This window comes from Lampetra fluviatilis, chromosome 19, assembly GCF_964198595.1.
Source record: "Lampetra fluviatilis chromosome 19, kcLamFluv1.1, whole genome shotgun sequence".
Lineage (NCBI taxonomy): Eukaryota > Metazoa > Chordata > Hyperoartia > Petromyzontiformes > Petromyzontidae > Lampetra > Lampetra fluviatilis.
The window spans coordinates 12,364,770-12,389,097 of NC_136293.1; the positions used below are offsets into that span (position 1 = coordinate 12,364,770).

Here is a 24,328-nt window from a genome sequence, read left to right on the forward strand (position 1 = left end):
CCCATATAGCCTTAACAGACTGTTGGGGCAAGTGCTGTTAGCGAGCACCTATGAAGGCTGGCATGGCACACGAGGGGGTGGGTGGCCAACACCACACCTTTGTCTCCCCAGTTCTGATATTGAAACATCCCGCTCCAGGTATTCATATTGAAGTTATGTCAACCGACGGGAGGCCCAGGACCGGTTCAAATGTTTGCTGTCACTTTTATTGGTCATAAGCTGGATTCAAACTCGGATCGCCAAGTTTTTCATGCAGTGCGCTAACCACTATACTACCACTCGCCAATACACACGCACGCAAGCACACAGACGCACAAACACATAGACGCACAAATACACAGACGCACAAACACACAGACGCACAAACACACAGACGCACAAACACACACACACACACACACGCAAACAAACAGATGCTCAAACACACAGACACACAAACACACAGACGCACAAACACACAGACGCACGCAAGCACACAGACGCACAAACACACAGATGCACAAACACACACATGCACGCAAACACACAGACGCACAAACACACAAACGCACAAACACAAACGCACAAACACACAGACGTGTGCGCACTCGCAGAGAGATGGACGAGTAGACAAAGACGAACACGACTCCAAAACCGACCCCTTACGTCATGCATGGAGTCGAGCATCTTGGTGAGCTGGTAGAATCTCTTCCAGCCGTCGGCCGTGTTGTTCTTGCTGATGACCACCTTGTTGAGCTCCCGGATGTAGTTCATGCGCATCTCGTTGAAGAACGCCTGCGTCTTGAGGCCCTCCTGGGGGACTGCGTCACAGGGCGGGCGCCGCGTCACGTTGCGCCATCTGCGCCACCACCACCAACCACCACCACCAACCACTAACCACCACTAACCACCACCAACCACTAACCACCACCAACCGCTACCAACCACCACCAACCGCCACCAATCACCACCAGCCACCTCCAACCGCCACCAACCACTAACCACCACTAACCACCACCAACCACTAACCACCACCACCAACCGCTATCAACCACCACCAACCACCACCAATCACCACCAGCCACCACCAACCGCCACCAACCACCACCAACCGCCAACAACTGCCACCAGCCACCAACCACCTACCACCACCACCACTAACCACCACCACCAACCACCAACCACCAACAACCACCACCAACCACTAACCACTAACCACCACCAACCGCCACCAACCACCACCAACCGCCACCAACCGCCACCAGCCACCAACCACCTACCACCACCAACCGCCACCAACCACCTACCACCACCAACAACCACCACCAACCACCACCAACCACTAACCACCAGCACCAACCGCCACCAACCACCACCAACCGCCACCCACCACCAACGACCAACCACCACCAACCACCACAACCACCAACCACCACCACAACCACCACCAACCACCACTAACCACTCTCACGGCTACACAGCCTCAGCAACTCTGGGCACGTGACAAGCGGTGGCCATGGTATGCACCGGCGCGCGTTTCCGGCCAGAGTGACGGAACGCTACGGCGTGCCAGGAAAACGACAATTAAATAAACGTCATTGTGGTGCTGGCATCGTGACGGAGCATCGCCTGCCAAATGAGATTTGCAACTCCGGGATATCCATGACGTGAGCGGAATGTTTCAGGTACTGTTTTAAATGCGCCACAATACCGTTATGTAGTGTATAACTACATTCAACACACGGGAATGCACTGTGGAGTACGCAGAATGGTGTCTCAGCTGTAGAGCGCAATTCGCGAGGTTGCGAGTTCAAATCCTCATCGTGGGCTGACTCAGCCCATCATCCCTCAGGGGATGATGGCATGAGGAGTAGCTCTGTGCGCGGGAGTCAACTGTGGCTGTCCTATGGGTAGATGCCCCCACCTCCACCACCCACCATCATAAACATGAGGAATTTCTACCACTGACTCCTGCAGGGCTGTCCACTGCAGGATGATGAGCACCGATGCCTCGATGCTTATTTGCCCCGGACATCTCTTTGATTTTTGGATGTCTATTAACACGCAAAGGAATAACCCGTCCATCGCATATTTCATTAAAAAAGAAAAACGCTTCAAGCACTGCACCTACGATGCCCAACGTTCTCATCGTGGCTTCTCGTTATTCATCGGAAACGCCTAAAGCTGAGATGTGCAAACGATGGCACCCTGACAGGATGGAGGTAATGGCACGTGCTTATACGCCCTTTATTCATCCCAGGAGCCTGACGATTGTCCCAGACTCCTCATCGATTGAGTGCCGCCAGCGGTCAGCCCCCAGGTCCGCTCACCTGTGTTGAGGAGCATGATCGCCTTCATGCAGAGGAACTCTTCCTGTGTCACCTGAAGGAGGCCAAACTGTTTGAACACCTGCTGCATACCCAAGCACAGCTCGTACATGGCCGACTGCTGCATGCGCTGCCTGCGAGTGCACACAAAGACAAGAGGCAAAGACAGAGATTATCTGCATAGCATTCAACATACTGAGGGCAAGTGCCATTAGTGACCACCTATTAAGGCCGGCACGGCGCGCAAGTGAGCACTGTGGCCAGTACTACATCCCGCCACCTTTGTCTCCCCAATGCTGATGTTTGCACAGCACACCAGCTGCCATTTAAGGCTGAGTCAACTTCGGGGAAGCCCAGGACCCTGCCACTGATGTTAGCCTTGGCCGGGAATTGAATTCAGGTTGTAGAGCTGTATGCGAATCGCTACACCACCACTCCACACAGACACACACACACACCCCTCCCTGTACATGGCAGCAGGTGCCTGGGGAAATAATGTTGTTGAAAAATGGCCATGGGTGCTGCGATATGCCAAAGAAAAAACACAGACGACAAAGCTCCCCTGTGCAGCCTTCGAGAGACGGATGGGCAAGTGCTGTCAGCATGCACCTATGAAGGCCGGAGACTGGCCATTGGGAAGATGTTGTGGCCGAGACTTTCACCCGGTTTCTTTTGTCTCTCCAAATTCTGATACCTACACATCAACGTGACGAATGCACCAACCTTTCATAAGCATTAGCCACGTGATGATATATCAATCAAGCCATTGTCATTTATCATTATGCTCAAAACACACACATCGAATCGAATGCGCGAGTTGGATTATTTACACATTATTCTAATCATATTGAAATTATATGCCAATGCTACGTTTAGGCTAAAGCAGAGAATGAGACTTTACACACGAGAGAGACAATGCGAACGAGACGGCAAAAACAAAAAAATATACAAAATCATTTGTATCGAATCGTCACCCCAAATCATGACAATTCATTAAATCACTGTGTGGGTGAATCGTTACGCGGTTAACATTGTTATTATTATTAAGCATGCAACTGCAACAAACACCGACAAACGGCAACAGTACACGTGCGGCCATGTATCAAATCCAGCTGCGGCTCGCTCGAGCGTTTGGGGCGAGTGTACGTGCCTCAAACTCAGAGGCAAGGATGTTAAGGTCAAGCGTAGAGAGAGAGAGGAAACCAGGAGGGGAAGAGAAACGCTGTGCGGATGGCAGCACGGCTGTTCTCTCCACCATGGGCCTCAACTCCCCCGCATTTAATCACCGAAGAAATCAACAGATGTGCGCCGCTTCCCTCAAGGCTACAGCTAATGGATTAAAGTGGTCGACTGAATCAATCTAATTTTTTTATATTCCAGCAGAAAATCACCTTGTGTTGGACTAAACTATTTTTTGTTCTTACACAGGAACGCCTCACTGAGTGCCAGGCGACTTTTTTGCAGGACTGTGCATTGGGATGTTTGGCAGATCCTTGGGGGTTCACGTGGGAGGAGGATAACACTCAGAGCACAGCACAGATGGATTCAAAAATCCATTGCCGTACCACCATCTCCTGGCCACCTCGCAGCCCAAGCCTCCAACACCTGATATTGCCAGGCGGTCTCCCGTTCAACGACAAACCAGCATCATCCCGCCTAACCCCGGAGATCTGACAAGATCGGGTGTGTTCAGAGTGATTTGGTTGTAGGCAAAATAAGCAAAATGGTAATGCCAGGGCTTTTGTGGCTGTACTGTAAAACCCTCCCACGTGCGTTCACGTTGCACAGCCCGAGAACACGCCGGAGAGCTTCACGCGCGATCATATTCCAGCGTGTGGTCTGGCACATGCACACGTGGCACGGATGGACTCTCAGCCTCACCAGCATCCACAGCGTTGGGGAGAGCAGCGTGCGGTTTTCGTTCGAGAACGACACTGCTCGTGGAGAGGGCAGGAATGCAAGGTTGCCTGGAGACCAAATGATAGCCTTGGTATTTGCAAGGTCGGGGTGACACGAGACTTCCCCTTAGGTGGAGCAAGGCGACACGAAGGTGTTTTGTGTCCTCGAATACGGCAAACACGCAGCGTTTATGCAGCGCCATACGCCGCTTTGTTCCTAGCGGTGCAAAAGTGGAATTGAGAGAGTGCAGCTTTGCATAATAAAATACAAATCTGAATTTGCAAAGTGTCCAAATACAGGCGCATTTCAAGATGACGTGACACAAGGCAACCACGCACACATGATGAGTACACGCAATTGGAATGAAGTAAAATACGAACAAAAACTAAATCGCAAAAGCATGAGTTGGGCAGATTGGAAATAGTTTCCATTTGGCAGCAGCAGGAGGTTTATGGGGCTAATGGCTAGCATGAACGTGTGCCCAGTCAGCACCTCTGAGACACGCAAACTCAATCTGGATGAGATGAGAAATCGTGAGGCTCGTACTGTGGAAGCTGCAAGGGCTTCTCAAACCAGCAGCAAGATTTGGTGGTTTCAGCAGAGTCACTTCACTTCACAAATTGAAGGATAAATTAGTGCTTGTGCTTGACGTGTCCATAATCGCGACAAATACAACCAGCCAGGAAATTCCCTGTTGGATGGCAAAGAATTTAGGTGACAGGGCTAAGGCCTATTGATTGGGGGAAAATTCCCACAATGCCCTATTGGCAGGATTGCCCATTAATTCTGGGAAATCTCAGTGCAATTGTTGCCAGGCTAAGCTGATGAAGGTGGTTACAGAAACACGTAAATATACGGTAGGTAACAGGCATATTTTAGCAATGCGATATCTCGAGAAAAGCAGCATCCTCCACTGCAGTAAGTGTGTGCTCGTCCTTACACAAACAACCACATGGCTATTGTGCAATACCAACTATAAACACGCAATCCAAACAACGCCCACGATATTAATCGTACCGCATGCGACAGCGGTTAAGGGAAATGGATACGGGAAAAACCACATGAATGACGGCATGAAACAATTGTAAAACAAGCGAGAGCTTACTTAAAACGTTCATTTTTTTGCAAAACGTGTCTTGGGTTACTTATCTCTTGATCAAAGATTCTATTTTTATTCTTGGAAATGGGTCACTCACCTAGAGGGCACTCTACGATCCACTGACACACACTGGGGCTCTCTGAAATTCCCCTCGCCAGCAAATGCAGGTAATTGAATACACGGCTGTAGGGGCAACTCTTCCATTACTTTTACAGACCACCGTGAACGCCTGGCTGCGTTTTAGGGGCCTGTAATAGATCATGCCACTCGTTCTAGCGGGAGTCCCAGGCTGCGCCCTCGCAGGATGGATGTGTGCACACACACACAGCGGTGCCAACCGCTGTGGGCGCAGGAGTCCTCCCGGTTTCTCGACAGAACCTCACCTCACCTGGCATTGGGCAGCAGGGGTGACGAACGTTACAAAAGGAGGCTCGCGCAAAACGGTTATTTACGGAAGGGGTTGCTTGATGCGGCTAGGGGTCACGCGCGATACGCGTGGCGTTAAACTGCCGCGCGTACGGCGCCGTTCAATGCACGGTTTTAAGTGTCTCGGTGGTGAGCTTCGCCGAAGGGAGAGAGAGAAAAAAATCGCCAGGATGCGCTGAATATCGTCAGATCTCGGATGCTAAGGGGCATCCCATGCGGTGGGCAGCAGAGGGCAGTGCAGCGAAAATCCATGGTTGCCTTGTACCTCTATGCTTCCACGTCTATGCTCTCTGATTTTAACACACACTGGACCAGCCTGGTGAAGTATGGTCAAATAATCCCCATGACCTGCAACGTCGATATTCATCTCCCCGTGTCGGAGTCTATTAAAACAATGTTTAGTTAAAGTACAAGAATAAACACTGAACCCAAGTGCTGTGTTATGCCTGTATGAAGGAAATTACAAAGTGGCTGCGTGTCTCAAGAAGTAGAGCCCTAAAGCTCGTACCACTGTGACTCTGGGTTGACATTAGAGTTTCAACCACCCGCGATTAAACTGGGTTCTCGAGTAGAGCGAGTCCACTCTCTCAGACCAGTCGCCAATGATTGCACACACAAAAACAAAAACATTATATTTGGTATAATTTGGCTAAATTCTAGCTTTGAGAATAAAAAATATATTTTTTTGAACGTCATGCAACAAATGATCTCATAGCAGGGCGTGTGGGGAACATTTGCCACCGACTGTGTTAAAGATATGAAAAAAAAACATGTCACTTGAAATGTTTTCAGGAGGATTAATGTGAAAAAAATTAACCCGTAAAAACTAAGTTTTTCACTATAAATCCTTTATATGCGTGCCATCGGTTTTATTTTATTATTCATTTCTGTTTTTCTTGAGTAAGAGTTTCATTTTTATCACATTGGTATTTTAAATAAAATATGAATTTTTTTTTTCCTAAAAAGTGGAAAATAAATTGTCACGCACAACGAGTCTGTGTGCAAAATGTCAGCTCGATTGGATCACGGGAAGTGGGTTAAAAAACGACCGAAAGATTTGCACGGTCGTAAGCGCGCAAGCAGGCAAGCAAGTGAACTTAATATAAAGGATTTAAAAACCTCTTCCCATAGCCACTCTCGGAACACTGCTCCGCAAAACTTCAGAATGGATTCTGCATCTCATGACGAGGTGCTGATGACAAAAATTTTGTGAGATATAATAATAATATAAAGGAAATGCCATTCGCTGTTCCTTCCCCCAGATGTGAAAGGAAGAAGAGCCCCCTCACTTTGCGGGCCTCCCACGGTAAACCTTTTTTTTTAACCAAATCTCTACCACAGCTCTTGTGGAAGCTCACGTGGTGCGCGCCACAGCCACGGGCAGCATTCATTTGACTATTCAATTACTAATTTATCTACTCGCTTTGTTATTAGCTTCCGAACGACTGCCCCCCCCCCCTCCAGGTTTTTTTTGGCAAAGATTGTCCCGGTGGGATTCCGCGCCAGGATCCGCGTGGCCAGACCCCGGCGAGCGAGTGAGAGCGAGAGAGAGGGAGAGAGCGAGAGAGCGTGCTGTGAGCCAACGTCCAAAAGTCACCTCGACCCGGATACTCGCACCCCGTTTGAAAATGTTGCAATTTATAACGGCTCTCGCCCGACGCCAAGGAACCGTAACCCGGGGTCCGCGCCACGTGGCAGCCTCCCCGCCCCCCGGGGGGGCCGGGAGGCCTCGGTGGTGGCATGCCGGGCACGGCGTGCTGTCATTATTTCAATATTTGCGGCACGGCGGCGACGCGCAATTAAGAAACAAAACGCATAATGCGCGCTCCCCCGATTGAGGGCAATCCTTTGCAAGAGCTCGCACGAGGAACACGGGATGAGCACGCGGCACGCCCGTCGGTGCGTCCGGAATTAAGGGCACAGATCGCTTCCGTTTAAACCGCGTGGCAGCGCAACCGAGGAGGAGCGGAGCGGGTGTGCCGCCCCAGCGAAATGGTGTCACGCGGTCGACGGTTGCTTCCGGAAGCAACCCCATCGCCGAAATCGCCGAGATGCCTCCGCAAAATTACAAGCGAAACCCACGAGCATCGCGTTTTGTCCAGCCGAGGCACCACGAACACGGGAAAGCGCCGTGACCTTTCCGCGCGACCCACGTGTTTAATCACTGCTGGCCGTTCACGCTGGGTGGCTCACATGGCCATTATAAACCTGGGTCCGACCGCAGCCATTTCATACGTGCCACTCGATCCACACGGGTTAAACCGCATGGTCTGCACAGCCTCGCGGTTTAAGACCCTTGCCGCCGGCCAGACGTACCCGAGTGCATGACACGACGGCTGCATTGTGCAGTCATGCCTCTTGGGTTTAGGGTTACCGCAGTGGGACGTGATGGAAGAAGGTCCGACCGAATCGTCCGAGCGTGAGGCGTGCACAGTAAAAGGCGAAACTCCACGAGCACTGGTGCCTCCGCCATGAGTCTTCTTATCTTGTACGGCATGTACGCAACAGTTCGCATAGATGATGTCATAGTTGCATGTTAAGGTCCTTCAACAAATCCAAGACGATGGCAGATGCGTTATGGATTGCAGCGATATTGCGTGCGTGGATCCGCCTTAGTGAAGAGCAGTGGCAAAAGCTTGAAATGTACATACGTATGTTGGGACTTCTTTCGCACCATACGTAGCCAACCGTGCTAATACGCGGCGCATGCGGCAGCTGCCAAAAACCCAATTATCTTTTTTTTCTTCTCGCAAATCCGTTAATTTGCGGGTCTATATAAACACTAAAAGCGGGATAAGTACGTCCTCAAAATTACATGCACACACACATACGGCTCATATTTTTTTCCGCCAACTCTTGGTTGTTCCTAATTCCTAGAAACTGGCGCAAGCATTGTGAGTAGGTGAGAGAGAGATTCAGATACGGCGCGGTACGATGTGCACGCATCAGCAGTAAGGTCACACAACCAGTACACTGCCGTGATGGGGTTAACGTGTGAGTAGAACTCACCGCTGCTTGGGACTTGTCTCCCCAGCTTTTAAATATTCACAGCGGGATAAATGACCTTGATATTCAATATACTTGCCAACAAAGCATCATTGAATGGATTCCGTAATTCCTTAATTTGCCCAGGAGAGCCTCACTAAGTCTCAGGACGTTTATTTCAGGGCTGGGGCCGGGAGGGGGGGGGGGGCTGTTTCTTGCATTCATGGATGCTTGGCCAATTCCACTAATGAGTGCTTGGCTTCACGTGGGAGACAACAGGGGTGTTCCCGGAGTAAGCTGCAGTTCGACGGTCATTTGTTCGAAATTACGAAAGTGAGAGCTGTTTACCATCTTCGGGCGTGTTTAAAAGTCCCCGTTACATCGACTGGCAAGAGCCGTCCCTTGTGTGCCGCGTTGTAGCCCACACGCCAATGGTTGACCATCCACCAGGCTCCTCGACAAACTTCCAACAGAGCTTGGCAGCTCCTTGGTGACCCAGATGTACGTTGCAAGAGAAACAATCAGACCTCATTGGGCTGGTTGAATAAAGGACAGTGGCAGTGACCAGGAAAGAGCGAGGGAGATAAACGACTCCACGAGTCATTGTGTTTGCTTTTTTACTTTTGTTTTGTAACTGATCCCAATCTTCCTAGCCCCCCCCCCCCCCATATAGTAAGCTGGTGTGATCTGAAGAATAATGAAGGACATGCTGAGAGAGAATGATACCAAGCAACAGTTAATGTGTTGTGTGATGAGGTGGTGTATGCAGGACGCATCCTAAGAGGGCAACAGCTCTAAGTATGACGAAGATGATTCTCCATAACAGGTTTCTTTTTTTGGGGGGGGGTTATGATGATTGTGCAAGCTGCCTATGGAAGAGAAGAGGGGACGAGGAAGTGAATCGGTCGGTGGGACAATGTCAGATTTCGGGATGAAACTTTCCACCAGCAACGCTGAAGATGACAGCTGTCACGGGCATGAACTCTTGAGTTATGGGGATGTCAAGAGATGGATGGATGGATAGCCTTGCTCAGTCGTGCTGTGTAAATTGTTTAAGTTGTGGACTTCTAAGCCACGTTCCTAAAAAGGCCGCTAAATGAGATTATGGAGGAGATTAGGTTTCGTGCGCATGTGTGTCACGGTGACCTAAATGAAAAAACAATGTTCATCATTTTAATTCACATGCTGCTTGGCAACCAGCAAAGGCAGAGAAACAAATGGAAAATTACCAGGAGCTAAATGTCATTTCTCCCCAAATAATTACAAACTTTCGTTAATTTTTGAGATGTTCACATAGCGCCCCACACACATATACACACGCATACACATATACACACGCATACACATATACACACGCATACACAAGTACAATTTTAATACTGCTGCTTCAGGAAGCAGTGATATTTCTGCCAAGACCTGCACATTAACAATTTAATAGGCACGCTCGCTACATGACTATGTTACGTTATATATATATATTTTTTAAACAAAACCGCCGCTCGACGCTACGCAATGACACTATTGTTGTTGTTAATATTACGACGCAAACAGTTGTAAAAGGGATGGCCAGAAAACCGACGAAGCCACCAGTGGAAACAATGATGCTGTTGCACGAGTAAACACAATCGTGAATAATCATAAAACTTGGAAAAAAATAAAAGAGTTGGGCCCCGCGCCCGCGGTTTCAGAGTTGCGTCACAGTCAGCGATAATAAAAGTCCACATCTGCCCAACAATTTCAACTGCCCTGCGCAAACCCACAGTGTGCACGCGTTTTTTTTTTTCGCGGTAATCTCCGGGCAGCGTCACGTCAAAGTTTATTTGTCGGTGCCAAACGACTTCAAAAGGTGGTCTTAGATGTCTTGGGGCGAATGTGGCGCGATGGTTCGGCCGAGGTGCGCGACTCGGTGCCAATCAAGTCGGCGGCTGATGTCCCGTTGATCTGACCTAAGGCAACGGAGCAGCAGCTGATGTTATAACCGTGTACGGTTAACATTTAATCCCTTTCACGAATATAATGAATCACTCTTTTTCGCTGTAAATGATCAGGACGTCTTGTACTGCCTGTTTCGTCAAATACTTGTGAACGTTTTTCTTTTCATATAAGGGAGGAGATTGAACCACCTGATGTGTGGGCTGCGTGTCAGTGAAGCGCCAATGACAAATCTTCCCTTCATCAACCCTCCACATTGGCTGTTTTACGCTTTTAAAGTGCGAAAGACAGTCGGTTGACTCACAATTTTTTGTTCATTTTTTTGACGACCGATTTGAATACTGGGGGGATTGGGGGTGAGGTGAGCGTGTCCATCTGCGATGCTCGAAGTGGCACTCGCTGATGTCTCCTGTGAACGTCACTCGCATCCAACGAGCAACAACTGTGGCGGTACAAACCTGTTCACGGGAAAGGGCGCCCAGTGACTGTCAAGACGTTCGAGTGTTTAGCAATGATTGTGTCCATACTATAAACGCATGGCTGGCATACGCATAAGTGTCATCCAATTCCAGCTGGTATTATCATCTGTGTTGCTAAATCAGTCCGTTTGAGACCTTTTCTCTGAGCGAGTCGTTAACAGAGCCATTTACCCATGAATTCATCCAATTACTTTTCTCTCCTGTGGTCCCATTATTAATTTCATAACTCAAGCCGTTAATCTCAACGAGTGAATGAACACATTAATTGTTTATTTTCACAAAGCTGAACGCAGGTCCGACAAAATATCTGTTTGTGATCGAGACCCGAAAATTGGACGTTTTAGAATTTTTTTTAAATAGAATGACTAAAAATGGCAGCAAACCAGCAATAAAAATATACTGTACGATAAAAATAGTGCCAAGTAAAATAATGAAAAAATGTGAGTCTTGGGAAAAGGTGCTAGCGTTAAATATAAAAAGCATGACCTTAGGAAAACTATAAACATGAAAATCAAGTCCTGAGATGTTTTTTTCCCCCATTATAAAAGCTTACTCCCTTTACTCAACCATCAATTAACTGCCAAAACCAATCGATTATTAACTGTTGCAATCACATATTACACAAACTCGCCTTTTGCCCGTCCAAGGACGGCTGTATTTCAGTAAATCTGAAACTTGCAAGCGAAAAGCAGAACGCGACGTGAGATATTCATCGCATCAATTAGTGTGCAATTTGTAAAGCCGTGATGATACAGACTTATTTAATTTAAAGGTTTTAATCCCGTGTTCACTATGACGTGCTTTTTACTTTGATGTCTCAACAGCGTTACAGAGATCACGTGACGTGAGGGTTCTGCCTTTGCAGTGAGGGTTGTAAGTTGACGCCGAGGAGGGGGGAGGAGGCGCCTCGCCCCCCCCCATGTGGAGTGACGTCACCCGCTAATTAATATTAATGCAAGCGGGGGTGTCCATTTGGACGACATCACCTCTTCATGATTATTAATGTGGGGGGCTGTTCGATGTGGAGTGACGTCACCTGCTCATGATTATTAATGAAGGGGGGGGGGTCCATCTGGAGGACGTCACCTGTTCATGATTATTAATGAGGGGGGCTGGCCGACGTGGAGTGACGTCACGTGCGGGACACACAGACATTCTTGGCTCATTAAAGTAGTAAATTCTCACCTAAAGTCATCTGCCCTGCGATAGCTGTTTTAAGATAACTATAGAAAGAAATATGCATCCATAGGAGTCTGCATCAGCTGTCGGAGATGTAGTGACACATACACTTACAAAAAGAGGTGTTAGATCGTGCATGTGGGAAACCATGATTTTCAATTAATGTACAATTAATGTTAAATGTGTAGGCATTGGACAAAGTACCTCACGGGGGTACCCCTGTGCTGTAATGCACCAAAATAAAATAATCTTAACAAAAAATGTGGGACCCCCAAATCTTCAAGGGGGCGAATCATTTCAGGCCTACTAGGCAGCACCAGTGAGCCAGCACTAGCTGACTAATACAGGCTTACTAGGTGGCAACGGCCAACTGCCGTTGGAGTGTGGCAACACTTACTCGTTGAAGATGAGGTCGGGAGCAAAGTAGAGCATCTGCCCGTTGGCGAGCTTGTAGGACCTCCAGCCCATGGCAAAGGCCATAAGGCCCATCCACGAGTACTGAATCAGCGTCATCTGGTCGTCAATGTGCAGCTCCTTAAACCCTGCGGGAGGAGACCAACAGCACAACATTGCACACGTATCAACACACACTCTTGTTTCATGACACACCTCCTAAATAGAAACCTCTCCGCACTCATGATGGTTGTGTTGTTTGTGTGATATCCATGTTTGCATGGTGGCGGGGAGGGGGGGGGACATTGTGTTTGTGGACGTGTGGGTTGATCAACATCGGTGATGAATATTTGAACCACTCCTGGGCCTCCTTCTAGGCTGACTCAGCCTTAAATAAGCTACTGGTGCTGTGTGTACACATCAGCACTGTGGGGGGCAGAGGCTGCCGGGCATGGTGCTGGCCAAATCACCCGCTTGCTACCCTGCCGCAAGATTTAATTGGTGCTTGTTAATAGCACGCCATATGTAGGGTATACGGGAGACCTTTGTATGTTTGTCTTTGTTTGACCTTCATGGCATTATACAAATCTTACAATCAATACAATGGGTATAATGTGCTGCTCTGTGAGCATTCCATATTTATTTATATCATTATTTTATCTCATGACGCCAAGAGCACAATTGGAATACATTTGGTGGGAAAAAGACCAAAAAAACATTACTTTTCTTATTAAAGGACATTCAAACTCGTATGGGATAGCCACGGGACACGTACCTCAGGTACTTGTCTACAAAATAAGAGATGAAAGTAAAGGTGCTGTATTCAACAGCAAAACATGATAGGAATCCCAGCAGGCCTTGACGAAAGTATGACCAATTGATAGTGACTCCCCTGAACATATTCTGCACACAGCCATGCAATGACCGCCAGGCTCAAGAGAGCCGGGAATGCAGCACTTTCATTTTGGCAGCAGAAAATAAAAGGCAACTCTTTACTAGTTTCATCGTTATTGGGACTCATCAGAACCAAATAGCCAACTGTTTGATTGTTCGGTTGCATCTTTCTTCGAGATCTGACACCGATTCCCAACATCCTGCCCTGTCAAGATTTTAAATCCTATGATGAATGCTACCTTTTAATACATGCATGAAACAAAACTGTGTGTTCACATGCCTGTTTTTGCTTTCCTTATTTGAGATGTGGTGCTGACATAAGCACAGATATTCTGTTATTTTGTTTACAACTTTTTTTATTGCAAATTTTCTCGAGGCCAGCAGCGAGAGACGTCTTGCTTCCGTGTACTCTCAAGCGACCGTGAATAACAAACTGCACGATGAATTGATGTCACTGACATATTCACGGAGAGTGGCATCAACGGAATGTACATTCGTGAAAACCCATCGCTGAATGCCGGAGTGACCACGGGTCCCGTTAGTTTGTGAAGTCATCTGGGTCAACCTGATCTCTCCACCCAATTTTCCAGGACAAACCATTCGAGTTTTCCATCGAGTGTGTGCGACAGGTGTCAGAAGTAAAGGCGGCGTGAGCCAGATGTCAATTATTCATGATGTTCAGTGCAATTCTCATTACTTGTATTGGTAACAGCTGGCCTGGCCAATATGAAAAATATGTGAATGGCTCATTTACTTAGTTATGTTGGCATTCCAGTTACTTTTTTTCCCTCTTCTAAGCCAATGTTCATCACCTACTTCATACTGCAGTTCCTTATGGTTCAATGGAGTAATTGCTCATACAGCATGTACTTGGTTATTTTATTGTTAAAGAACTTTAGGTCAAAGAGTACCTCTCCGTAATCCGTGTGCAGACGGATGATTGTTTGTTAAATGGATTTCCGTAACTTAGTGCCCTGTGCCCAGCTTGTAAGCTGCATGCATCACAGGTAGCCTACAATAACATCCAGGCTTAAACGGGAGGATCGTTGATCTTAATTTACGGGGTGGAACAGTGGCGCAGTGGTTAGCACACTGAGTTATGGACCTGACCGTCTGAGTGTGAATCCCCGCCGTAGACAATATCGGCGGAGACCGATATCTGAACTGATGCCGGGCCCCTCACTCATTCCTCTCCAAGCCACACTGACCCAGCATGGTGAAATATAAAAATTGTATAAATGTAAATATTTTAATATGTAAGCATATATATTCTAAATAAGGTCAAATGGGATTCAGGACCAAAACGCATGGAGACGCAATTATCCAGCACTGAATTGACAAAGCGCTATAAATTATTATAATGATGATTATATTTGTTATTTCATCCCATTTTACAATAGAAACATTTCAGTTAATTCTGAAAAATATGAATTCAGCAACAAATAAAAAAAAATCTAAACCTGCAATTTGTTAATTTTTAACGGCTCTCAGAAATGCCAATCAATCCCATAGGGCACGCATTTAATCAAACACCCACAGTTGTGTGTGTTTAATTTGGTCAACCTGCTACTGTTTGTTATTGTGTGCTGTGGCTCTTCACGCCCTGTCGCTCCGTTAAGGCGCACGCGGTTAACGAGTGCAGCCTTCGTGCTACGGACCACAAACTTTGCTCGAAGGAGGATAACTTTGGCCCCAGAGAGAGAGAACAATCCTCCCCCACATGGGCCCTCGCTCAGGCCGCTGGGATGGGCCAGCATTTAGATGTCTAAGCGATGCCCGTCCCTCTACTCAGAGGCCATCCCAGAATGTCCCAGTTTCATATTCTGGGCATCTCACTGCCGAGTTACACAGGCGGCGAGGAATTTGATCTCAGTCGCTTCCTGATCCTCCATGGTGCATCATTCATGTAATTCTCCAATCGATTATGGATGAGCTAAATAGAAATGTGGGTAAAATATCTAATTCTTGTTTCGATGCTTCGGCAGCAAGCAGCACAGACTGCGTAGCGCAGCTTCTACACAGGTCCTATCTTATCAGGAAGCGCTTCACCATCGAGCCTCAACATCGTGTTGGCTGTCGTCAGTGTTTACAGGGGTAACCAGAGTCATCACCATTGTTAAGAACATTCAATTGCTCCGCTTTCTGATGGTAAATCACGATCGATACCGATGCATTTACGATAAAGATGGAGTGGACGAGCGGGCCCCATCAAACAACGCTTCATGTGACTTTCTTAAAATGCGCTGCTCTGAAATGTCTTGCCGATGCCACTGCTCGCGGCAAGAGTCTGCACTGGGGGGAGCTCTAGCGAGCCCCTCACAGGAGGGGCGGCGGCGTCCACTCTTCTACACTTGGTCAGATGTCTTGGAAACGATCTAAGCATCCACACATTGAGACTGTTGGGTGGACATTTCTGGTTATCACCCAGTCCAGTGAGCTCATTATTATATCTCTGCAGCAGCATTCCGTGTGTGACATAGGGGGTCACAATGTATGATGCGTCAATACGGCTGTCCTGCCTCTTGACTCGGCCAGTCTGTTGCGAAGCACAGCCGTGCACATAAGGGGCGCCACGGTGGCGAGATGTAAACTACCTCGCCTGGTATGCAGGACATTGTGGGTTTTATCCCGACCCTGATGACTGTATATTTGGAGTTTGCATGTTCTCCCCGTGGTCACTTGGATTTTTCTCCGGTTTTTCCCTCCACATTTAGAAACATGCGTTCAGAGTATGGCTGCTGTAACTTTCCACTTGATTAGCCACTTCGTTGAGCTATCATTTGTGGCCAGGTAACTTCTGAAAGAGGAGCTACATAGCTCAGTGGGCCTTACCTGGTAAAATAAAATAAAAAAAATAGGTGGCCCACGGAGCAGCAAAAACCACGATCAGCCGCACCGGCAAGCGACTGACTTCTCGCCGTGCCATTCAAAGCGAAAATCTGGGCTAAGCGCAATTCGGTGAACGCAACCTGAAAGTGGCACTGTACATTTTTCGAGCGTTTACTGAAATAATCGGTGTGAGATTCAGGAAGACACCCCATCCACGGGGGGGGCGGGGGGGATGTACGCTGCAGATTATTTTATTCATTAGTCTTCCGTGCTCATTTTATGCAAATCTTTTCTTTTGGACACAAAGCACGGGGCGTGCTGACACGGCTCTTTGGTGATAAGTGCCGGCTTGCCGATGTGGCGGCAGTACCGCAAATTGCCAACGCAAATGACAGCCTTACATTTGGTGAAGTAATTATCGGAGCAGCATAATTAAAATTCTATGACTTTGGCAGATTAGCAAGCGGGTCTCTCAATTGATGGAAGTAAAACAATATTACATTTTAGCATTTATTGAGGTTATCAAAGCTGAATAAACCAAATAAAAATAATGGTGAAATTAACGAACAAAAAAAATGTCATTACAGATCAGGTACCTTAGCGTAATCACTATATGAGCATTGGATGACACAACATGCTTCAACAGCAATGCACTGAGGTGGCTGGTCAGTTCAAGGAGCAGAGCACCAAGATCCTGGGCATGAATTATGGCAGATGCTCAAAATTAAACCGGCTTCTCAATGGAGTAAGTTAGTGATTTCAGAACGGTCATCAATGAACAAAGGAGAGTATTAAATTAAACTTTGATATTCACTTAATTTCGCTAAATTCCAGCTCTGAGAATGATCAAAAGCATATCAGTTTGAAGGCCACGTGACAAACATTTGTGGTGTGTGGATAGATACAAGAGTTCCCTCGAATGGATCAGAGACAATCGGTGATATCCGCTTCCATGGGCTGCACTGCACAGGTTAAGAATGGATACTTTGTCTCAAAAACGTGACGCTCACTCATGGCGCTGTTGAGAGATGCAACTGGGCCGAGTGAATAAAGTGAATAAAAAGAAAAGTAACAAACAGGTAAAAAAGGTCACAAATAATAATAGACAGTAACGGAGCTCATGTATTATCTGCTGCCAAGATGAAAACGTGGGCAATGAATACATAAATAAAATAAAATAAAACAAAAAAAATCGTCCATCAGCCAATCGTTCAAATGTTTTCCAGTGGGATTTGCTGAAGCAGCCAAACCGGTTTCTCTTTCATCACTTCATGGGAAAAAATGAGGCCCCTTTTTGCCTTTAACTTCAAGCAGCCCAGCAGCAGTATTTTGTTCACCAGGCATCGCTCTGTTGATGGGACTCCCAAAGTCAAAACCGGTCCACAGTGTGACCCCCGCTAAAGAAAATCCCACTGTGCTCGGAAGACCCACTGTGTGACCGACTGAAATGCTGACACGTTTTCTTTATTACATTGTGAAAACTGTTACCTGGTTCTTAATTCCATATGCAGGAAGGGGATTAGGATCAGCGGACACTGAATCTATCTCCAAAACGATGATTCGCCAATGAAACCCTGATGGTGTGGTGGGAACAAGCTAAATACTGCACATATATTTGAGCGGCTAATTTTTGTGGCTGCAAAAACACCCCCGGGCGTCTCCGAGTGAGCAACTGCATCGACAGTTTAAAATTACTATTTAAAAAAAACAGCTTTTTTATGCATGCTTGCTAACACGAAGGGTTATCATTCTCAACCTTGCCGACTGCTCATTTTCAGCAGAATATTCGTAAAAAAACAGGTATCGTCACCCCTTACAGCCGCAAGTGTGGTGGCCGCCATGGTTGAATTTTTAATGTAAAATCTCACGAAAATTTGCAAAATCCAGATGAGAACGGCACCTTTAAAATGTCCTCATGCCACGCGAGAGTGGGAAACGCACAGGATAAACCGCCACACTTTCCTCATGATTACATAGCGGGGTAAAACTATTAATCCTCCCAATATTATCCCCTGGATGAGGAAAAGTGCAAGAGCTGGGAACGTGACATCGCAGTTTCCGCGACGCTGAGTTAACACCGAACACCAACGGAGCTTGAACAGCAATGTGCAAATGAGACAAATTACACAAACAACTGCACAGCAGCAAATGTGCGGCAGATGTCCTCTACCCCTCCCCGCGCTCTCTCATGCCAAGCGCGGGCCTCGCACCCGACCCCCCTTCCTCCTCCTCCTCCTCCTCCCCCACGTACCGGGCAGCACCTTGGCCCACTTGACGACGGGCACCAGCTGCCTCTCGCATAGCCGGTTGAGGCTGGTGAGCAGGTAGTTGGCCGTCATGGGGCGGCTGTTATCGAACCCGGCGTACACCACCTCGGGCTCGATGAGCTGCAGGATCGAGAGGATGGAAGGCGAGTAGGAGAGCCCCGATACGTTGCTGCCGAAAAGGTTGCTTCCGCTGGGGACGGAGGAGGGCGTGAGGCGCCCGTCGCGCACCGACGGGTCCCACTGCACCAGCGCCTGCGTCGAGGAGCCGGCGCCACCGCCGCCGTCGCCGCGCCGCGCAGCGTCGTCCCCGCCACTCGTCTTCATCCGCATCCTCTTTGAGCGGTGCGCTGCGGGGGGTGAAGGGGGGGGGGCACGGTACGGTAAGGGTCACGAGCGGTGCGCTGTTGGGGGTGGCACCGTAGGGCAAGGGTCATGCCACCCCACACCTGATTCGGCTCTGCGTTTCAGGTACATCCCGACACACAACAAAACCAACGTATTAACATCGTCAGCCGGGGTATATCCACTGCTGGTTGAAGGCATCCACAAGTTGTGACCATCTCTCCCTATCCGGCGATGTAACAATCTACCGACAGCACCTGCACGTCAACTGATTTCATTGTCTCCTTAAAAATATATATGGGGGGTAACATTTAAAAAATAGTTTTAGTCTTTTTCATAATTGTATTCCACTTGTGTGGTCGGTGCCATGTCGTGGGACTCGGTGTCAGAGACAGGCCCACTCACTGCGGTTGGCACTTTCCCAACATGCCCTGCTACAAACAAATGTCTGTCACATGGCGGCCAAACCAATGTTTTGTAATTCCCACTGATGGGATTTATCCAAATGAAGTAAAAAAAATGCGAGTTTTTGTTTGTGCAGTCAAATCACTACACTCGATAACTCGGCTTAATCACAAGTCACCGAGACCTGCTTTCGAACCCAACCTCTAAACGGTGTCGGTTCAGTCCTCTGACCCCTATGCCACCCACCCACCTCCGGGTGCGATTTCATCTCCTTATCAATATGCCATCAATCTGTGACAGTGGGGAAGCCCCTATTTTGTTCCTGTAAATAAAAAAAATCGTCAATAACAGCCACGCACGAGTGAAACCCCCATCCATCCAGTCAAACAAACGAGCGCACCCCCACAGCCGACACGCGTTTCAGGTTTCCCCGGCACGTGCCAACTGCCATCACGTCGTGGTGTCGCTGTTCATTGCCACCTTCACATCGTCGGTACAGCACCGAGTCTCTGTTTTGTTCTGAAGAGTGTGGCAGCCGTTACCGTATTGACGTGAACGGAGGGGACCAAAGCAGTGTTCCCCAAATTCACGTGAGCTTAACTTCCAGATTTTTTTTTCTCTCTCTCTCGTTCATGTAGGTGCACCTTTCTGTCGGACATTCCCGAGACTCGCACCTGACCTCTCCAACAGCGTCTGGGCCAACAATGCTCCAGCTCTAATTTAATTAATCCTCACGTGTGCCCAACTTGATCAGAATCCTATTTTCCCTCACTCACTGGATAAATAAACTCAACATTATTTAGTCGGCTGTTGTGGCGTCAAGGTGAGCACATCGGACTTGCTTTTTCAAAGTTCACCAATTTGATCTCTCAGCATGACAGTTAAAACGCAACTTCTTAAATCCACCCCTTCCCTTCGTCCAACCCAGCAGTTTAACGTGAACGTTGAACTTCTTTTGCACCCTACGTACTAGTCGGAGGTGCGGGGGGAAGGACAACAAAACTAAACACAAACAATGGGTGCACTCCACACCCTCGTCCATCGGCAAGTCGCGTGAGGTGTGGTAAAGCGGTGGTTCTCCCACCTCTTGCCAGATGTTTGGCCAGCATGGAAGAGTAGACCAAATACCGTCTAAAATGGTCCTCTAGAACTCCCTCTCCAGGAGGCCAATTCCAGCAGTCGTGTGAACACTGGGCAGACGCTTACGGCCACAAATTTGTCTTTTTTTGCAACTTTTGTTTATCATGCCTCTCAACTATGCTCTGTGTGTATATATAAATTTATATAATTGCATAGTATATATATTTTGAAATAATTGCATAGAATGTCGATACTTATGTTTTAGTATTAGTATGATGGCTCTTGGAGCGACATATTTGTTGCCAGAAAGGCGCCACGTGTGTAAGCCAAAATAAAATGGACTTAACTGTGACTGAGTTTATGATTTCCTTCCTTGAGGCTAGCGAGCTCAATCTCAGGGCTTTCTAACCTATGCTTAAAACTAAAACGACATGTATTTTACCAGGTAACGCCCACAGAGCTATACAGCTCTTTTTCAGAAGTGACCTGGCCACAAGTGAAAGCTCAACGAAGTGGCTTGTCATCACGTAGAAATCTAAAGCAGCCAAATACTCTAACCGTGTGACGTTGATTCTAAATGTGGAGGGAAAAACCGGAGGATCCGGGGAAAAATCCACACGACCAAGGGGAGAACGTGCAAACTCCAAATATACAGCAGGCGTCAGGGTCGAACCCATGCCCTCCTGTATACCGGGCAAGGTAGTTAACATCTCACCACCGTGGCACCCCTTGCACAGACATTGCAACGATGTCGTACATCAACGCTCCCTGCGCTCTTTTTTATCGGCAATTTTCCACTTTTGCTTTTAGCATCCAAGCACAACAAAGGTGCCACTCTATTCCACAAGCCTCGGTCACAGTGTGGGAAAACCACGCCGATGAGATTTTTACAGGTTGACAGCTCGACAGCATTTAACGCTCGATCTATTAAAAGTAAATGCCAGCTTGAGCCGTTTTCATATTCTTGAGCCGTCACCGGCAGTGCAGGATGGGCGTTGTGTGTGGGTTTTGCTGTGCGTTGAACAGCACGGATGTTGTAGCAGTATTCCTACTAATGGCGTTATTGGTTTAGTGTTGTTATGTCTGCATATTCCGGTGAAGGTGCTGACGTGCTTTGAAGGAAGGCAATTGCCCTAAATGCCAACGATTGCAGGATTTGTACTCCTTTCAGAGAGGCGTGAATGAATGAATGTGTTAAGTGTATTGTCATTCGTGCTGATGCATCACACTGCCCATACAGTATCACAACATGTTTTTTTTTTAAATGACAGTGGTGAATTCGTTAATAAGTACAAATGCTCTCGCAGACATGCCGCATGCGATTGGCATAGCTCCAAAGCTGTAGCCCTGCCACTTTGTAAGCTGTGATGCAATATTTGTAACCAACTGTAAAAGCGCCAGAAGAGCAACACATTCTGAGAATAAAGAGAGATCATTAACACGATAAATTAGGCCGTTAGCAACACTTCTAAGCATAATTAACTCAACGTCTCCCTTGCAGTCAAGACTCCCAAGATTTCACACCAAAAGGAATTTGTGGCAGCGCAGTCCAATGCCCCACACGGTGGTAATGAGATAACGGAAGCCGCCCTCCCCCTCGGTCGCATTAGCGACGGTGGCGATGACGTCGGCATCGCTTGACACGAGCGGGTGTCAGCTGGCGGAGACGTCGTCAAACTTTCCTCCGACCGCATCTCGCCGGTGTGCGAAGCTTTCGGTCCAGTTTGTCGATCTACTGCCGGACGCGGGGCCGTGCCGGTCGGCCCGGGTTGGCGAAGGCGTGGACGAGGCAGAATCGTGCGCCACTAAGACGCAGCGGCAGCCAACCCTTGCCTGCTTTATGCACGGCGGTCGCTCATCCCAGCATTATCCAGGCTTTATAAAAAGCCTGCTTTGCTTCTGGAGAGATCGGCCACACTCCAAGTGATTTAGTCACAGGCAATGACAGAGCACCTTCATAATATTGTAGGCGGTTCATTAAGGTATCCATTGTTTTGAATGTGTATAAATGGACAGCAGTGTGAACCAAACTATTGAATGTTTGGGGTTTTGTGAAAGACAAAAATGCTTGCCAAAAACAACCCGCGAACAACAAAAGCTTTGCGTGATCTTCAACAGCACACCAAAGAAGCGTCTGAAACAATCCGACTCAAGGCTTTGGCGAGCAGCGAGCATCGAGCGTACCATTGGGAAGCTCGCACACCTCAAAGCGACGCGCCTCGCCAACGCCGGTACAGACACGACGGAGGATTAGAGGGATGAGACTCGGTACAATAAAGTCTTCACGCTACCAAGCGTGTGAACAGTTTTATCGACCTGGCTCAGAAACTGCCGTCTTTCCTGTCAAATTATTTCACTATGGAAGATACCTCCGTTGAAGTGGATGATATGAATGTGCTCAGTATGTGCGAGTCACCGAGTGAATGAGTGACAGATTTTTTATTTCTTCCACAAGGGACAGAAAGCTTCAATTTGGTACATCCGTTAGTCGATTGCTTTTTATGGGGGGAATCTTAATAAAAATAAGGCTCCCAAAAATATGGCCAACAGGTTAACTGCTTTCACTCAGAAAGCAGGGATAGCTCAGACGAAAGTCTTAATATTCTTTAAGTCTTGCGATAAACACTTACAACAAAACAGGGCAATGGAAAAGTTCCCGTGCGGTAAAATTTTTTAATCACGGATTCACAGCGTGGCGGTCTCTCAAACTGAGCGCCGTTGACATTCAAACAAAACGAATACGTCGGAAGCACGTGGTGTGCGACGCACAATTCCGTCTCTCTGGTGTCACGTCACCTCATCGCGAGGGCTATTTCATTCTTCGGTTCATCCAGACGTTGTTCGATTCGACTCGTATGTAGCGTACGTCTGTTGAACTTCTTTCGCGCCGTGCGTAGCCAACCGTGCTGATCCGTTGTGCGGGGGAAAGACCACAAACTAAACACAAAAAAACAGTTCTAAAGAAATTAGTTTTCAATCGAGATTTAAGACTTGAACATTAACTGAAAGGGCACTTCTCCAAGTGCCCTGTATTATCCCCATCACCGGCAAACCAAGTAATTTGTCCCCAATTGAGCGTGACGCAATAGCCGACCGAGTGACCAGTGATTTATTACCATGAATGTGCAACGTCAGCAGCAAAAGCCTTCTGGGCATGGCACCTCACCTAGGTTGACTCAGCCTAAAATGTGTAACGGCCTAGCGTGGTCAACTGCAGCAGCGAGGAGACTTAGGGCAAGCGGGACGCGTGTGGTATTGAGTGGCGCTAACGCTTTGTGCGTAGCGGCGGTATTAATTGGCACTTGCGGAGAGCACTAGCAACGAGAGCCCATGGAGCTAAATGTATGGAAATATTTGTAGTGTCTGTGAATATTTGGTGTATATATATAAACAAAATCTTATTCTGACAAGATGCAAATGTAGGAAAACGTAAGTAAAATAAAGACCCAATGTTTCTCTTCAAGGGGACATTAGACGATTTGTTGTACGAAAGAACATTGTACAATTAAACCTCAGAGGGAAGTTTCGGAAGCGACCTTCCCACTTTAACACAAAATCAAATGGAGGATCACTGCCCTGTCCCAAACACAAGGTGAGCAAACAACCCAACTCACGGTGGCAGGGCCTGCTTGTGCGATGGCCCATGTTAAATGACGTAACTTTTTAAGCGTATGAGTACGGGGAAGGGTCGCAAGCGTCCTTTAAGGTCGATCAAAAATAAATTTCGAGACGTTTAGCCCACGTAGACTGCTTAAGGTCAGGACTGTAAGGGAGTACGTATTAAGGCTGGCACTTGTGCATCAGAGGGTGCTG

The 24,328-nt window shown here is 47.7% G+C and overlaps 1 protein-coding gene across 2 annotated transcripts in view; it reads right to left on the bottom strand.

Annotated features, from left to right (window-relative positions):
• LOC144937690 (mineralocorticoid receptor-like) overlaps positions 1-24,328 on the bottom strand; it is a 131,823-nt gene that overhangs the window by 16,317 nt on the left and 91,178 nt on the right. For both annotated transcript variants that reach the window (XM_078865108.1, XM_078865109.1), the window contains exons 4-7: positions 18,673-19,035; positions 12,703-12,847; positions 2,310-2,440; positions 646-800 (exon numbers count right to left, since the gene is read on the bottom strand). In XM_078865108.1, the coding sequence (XP_078721234.1) occupies positions 646-800; positions 2,310-2,440; positions 12,703-12,847; positions 18,673-19,035 (794 nt within the window). The remainder of the gene's footprint in view (positions 1-645; positions 801-2,309; positions 2,441-12,702; positions 12,848-18,672; positions 19,036-24,328) is intronic.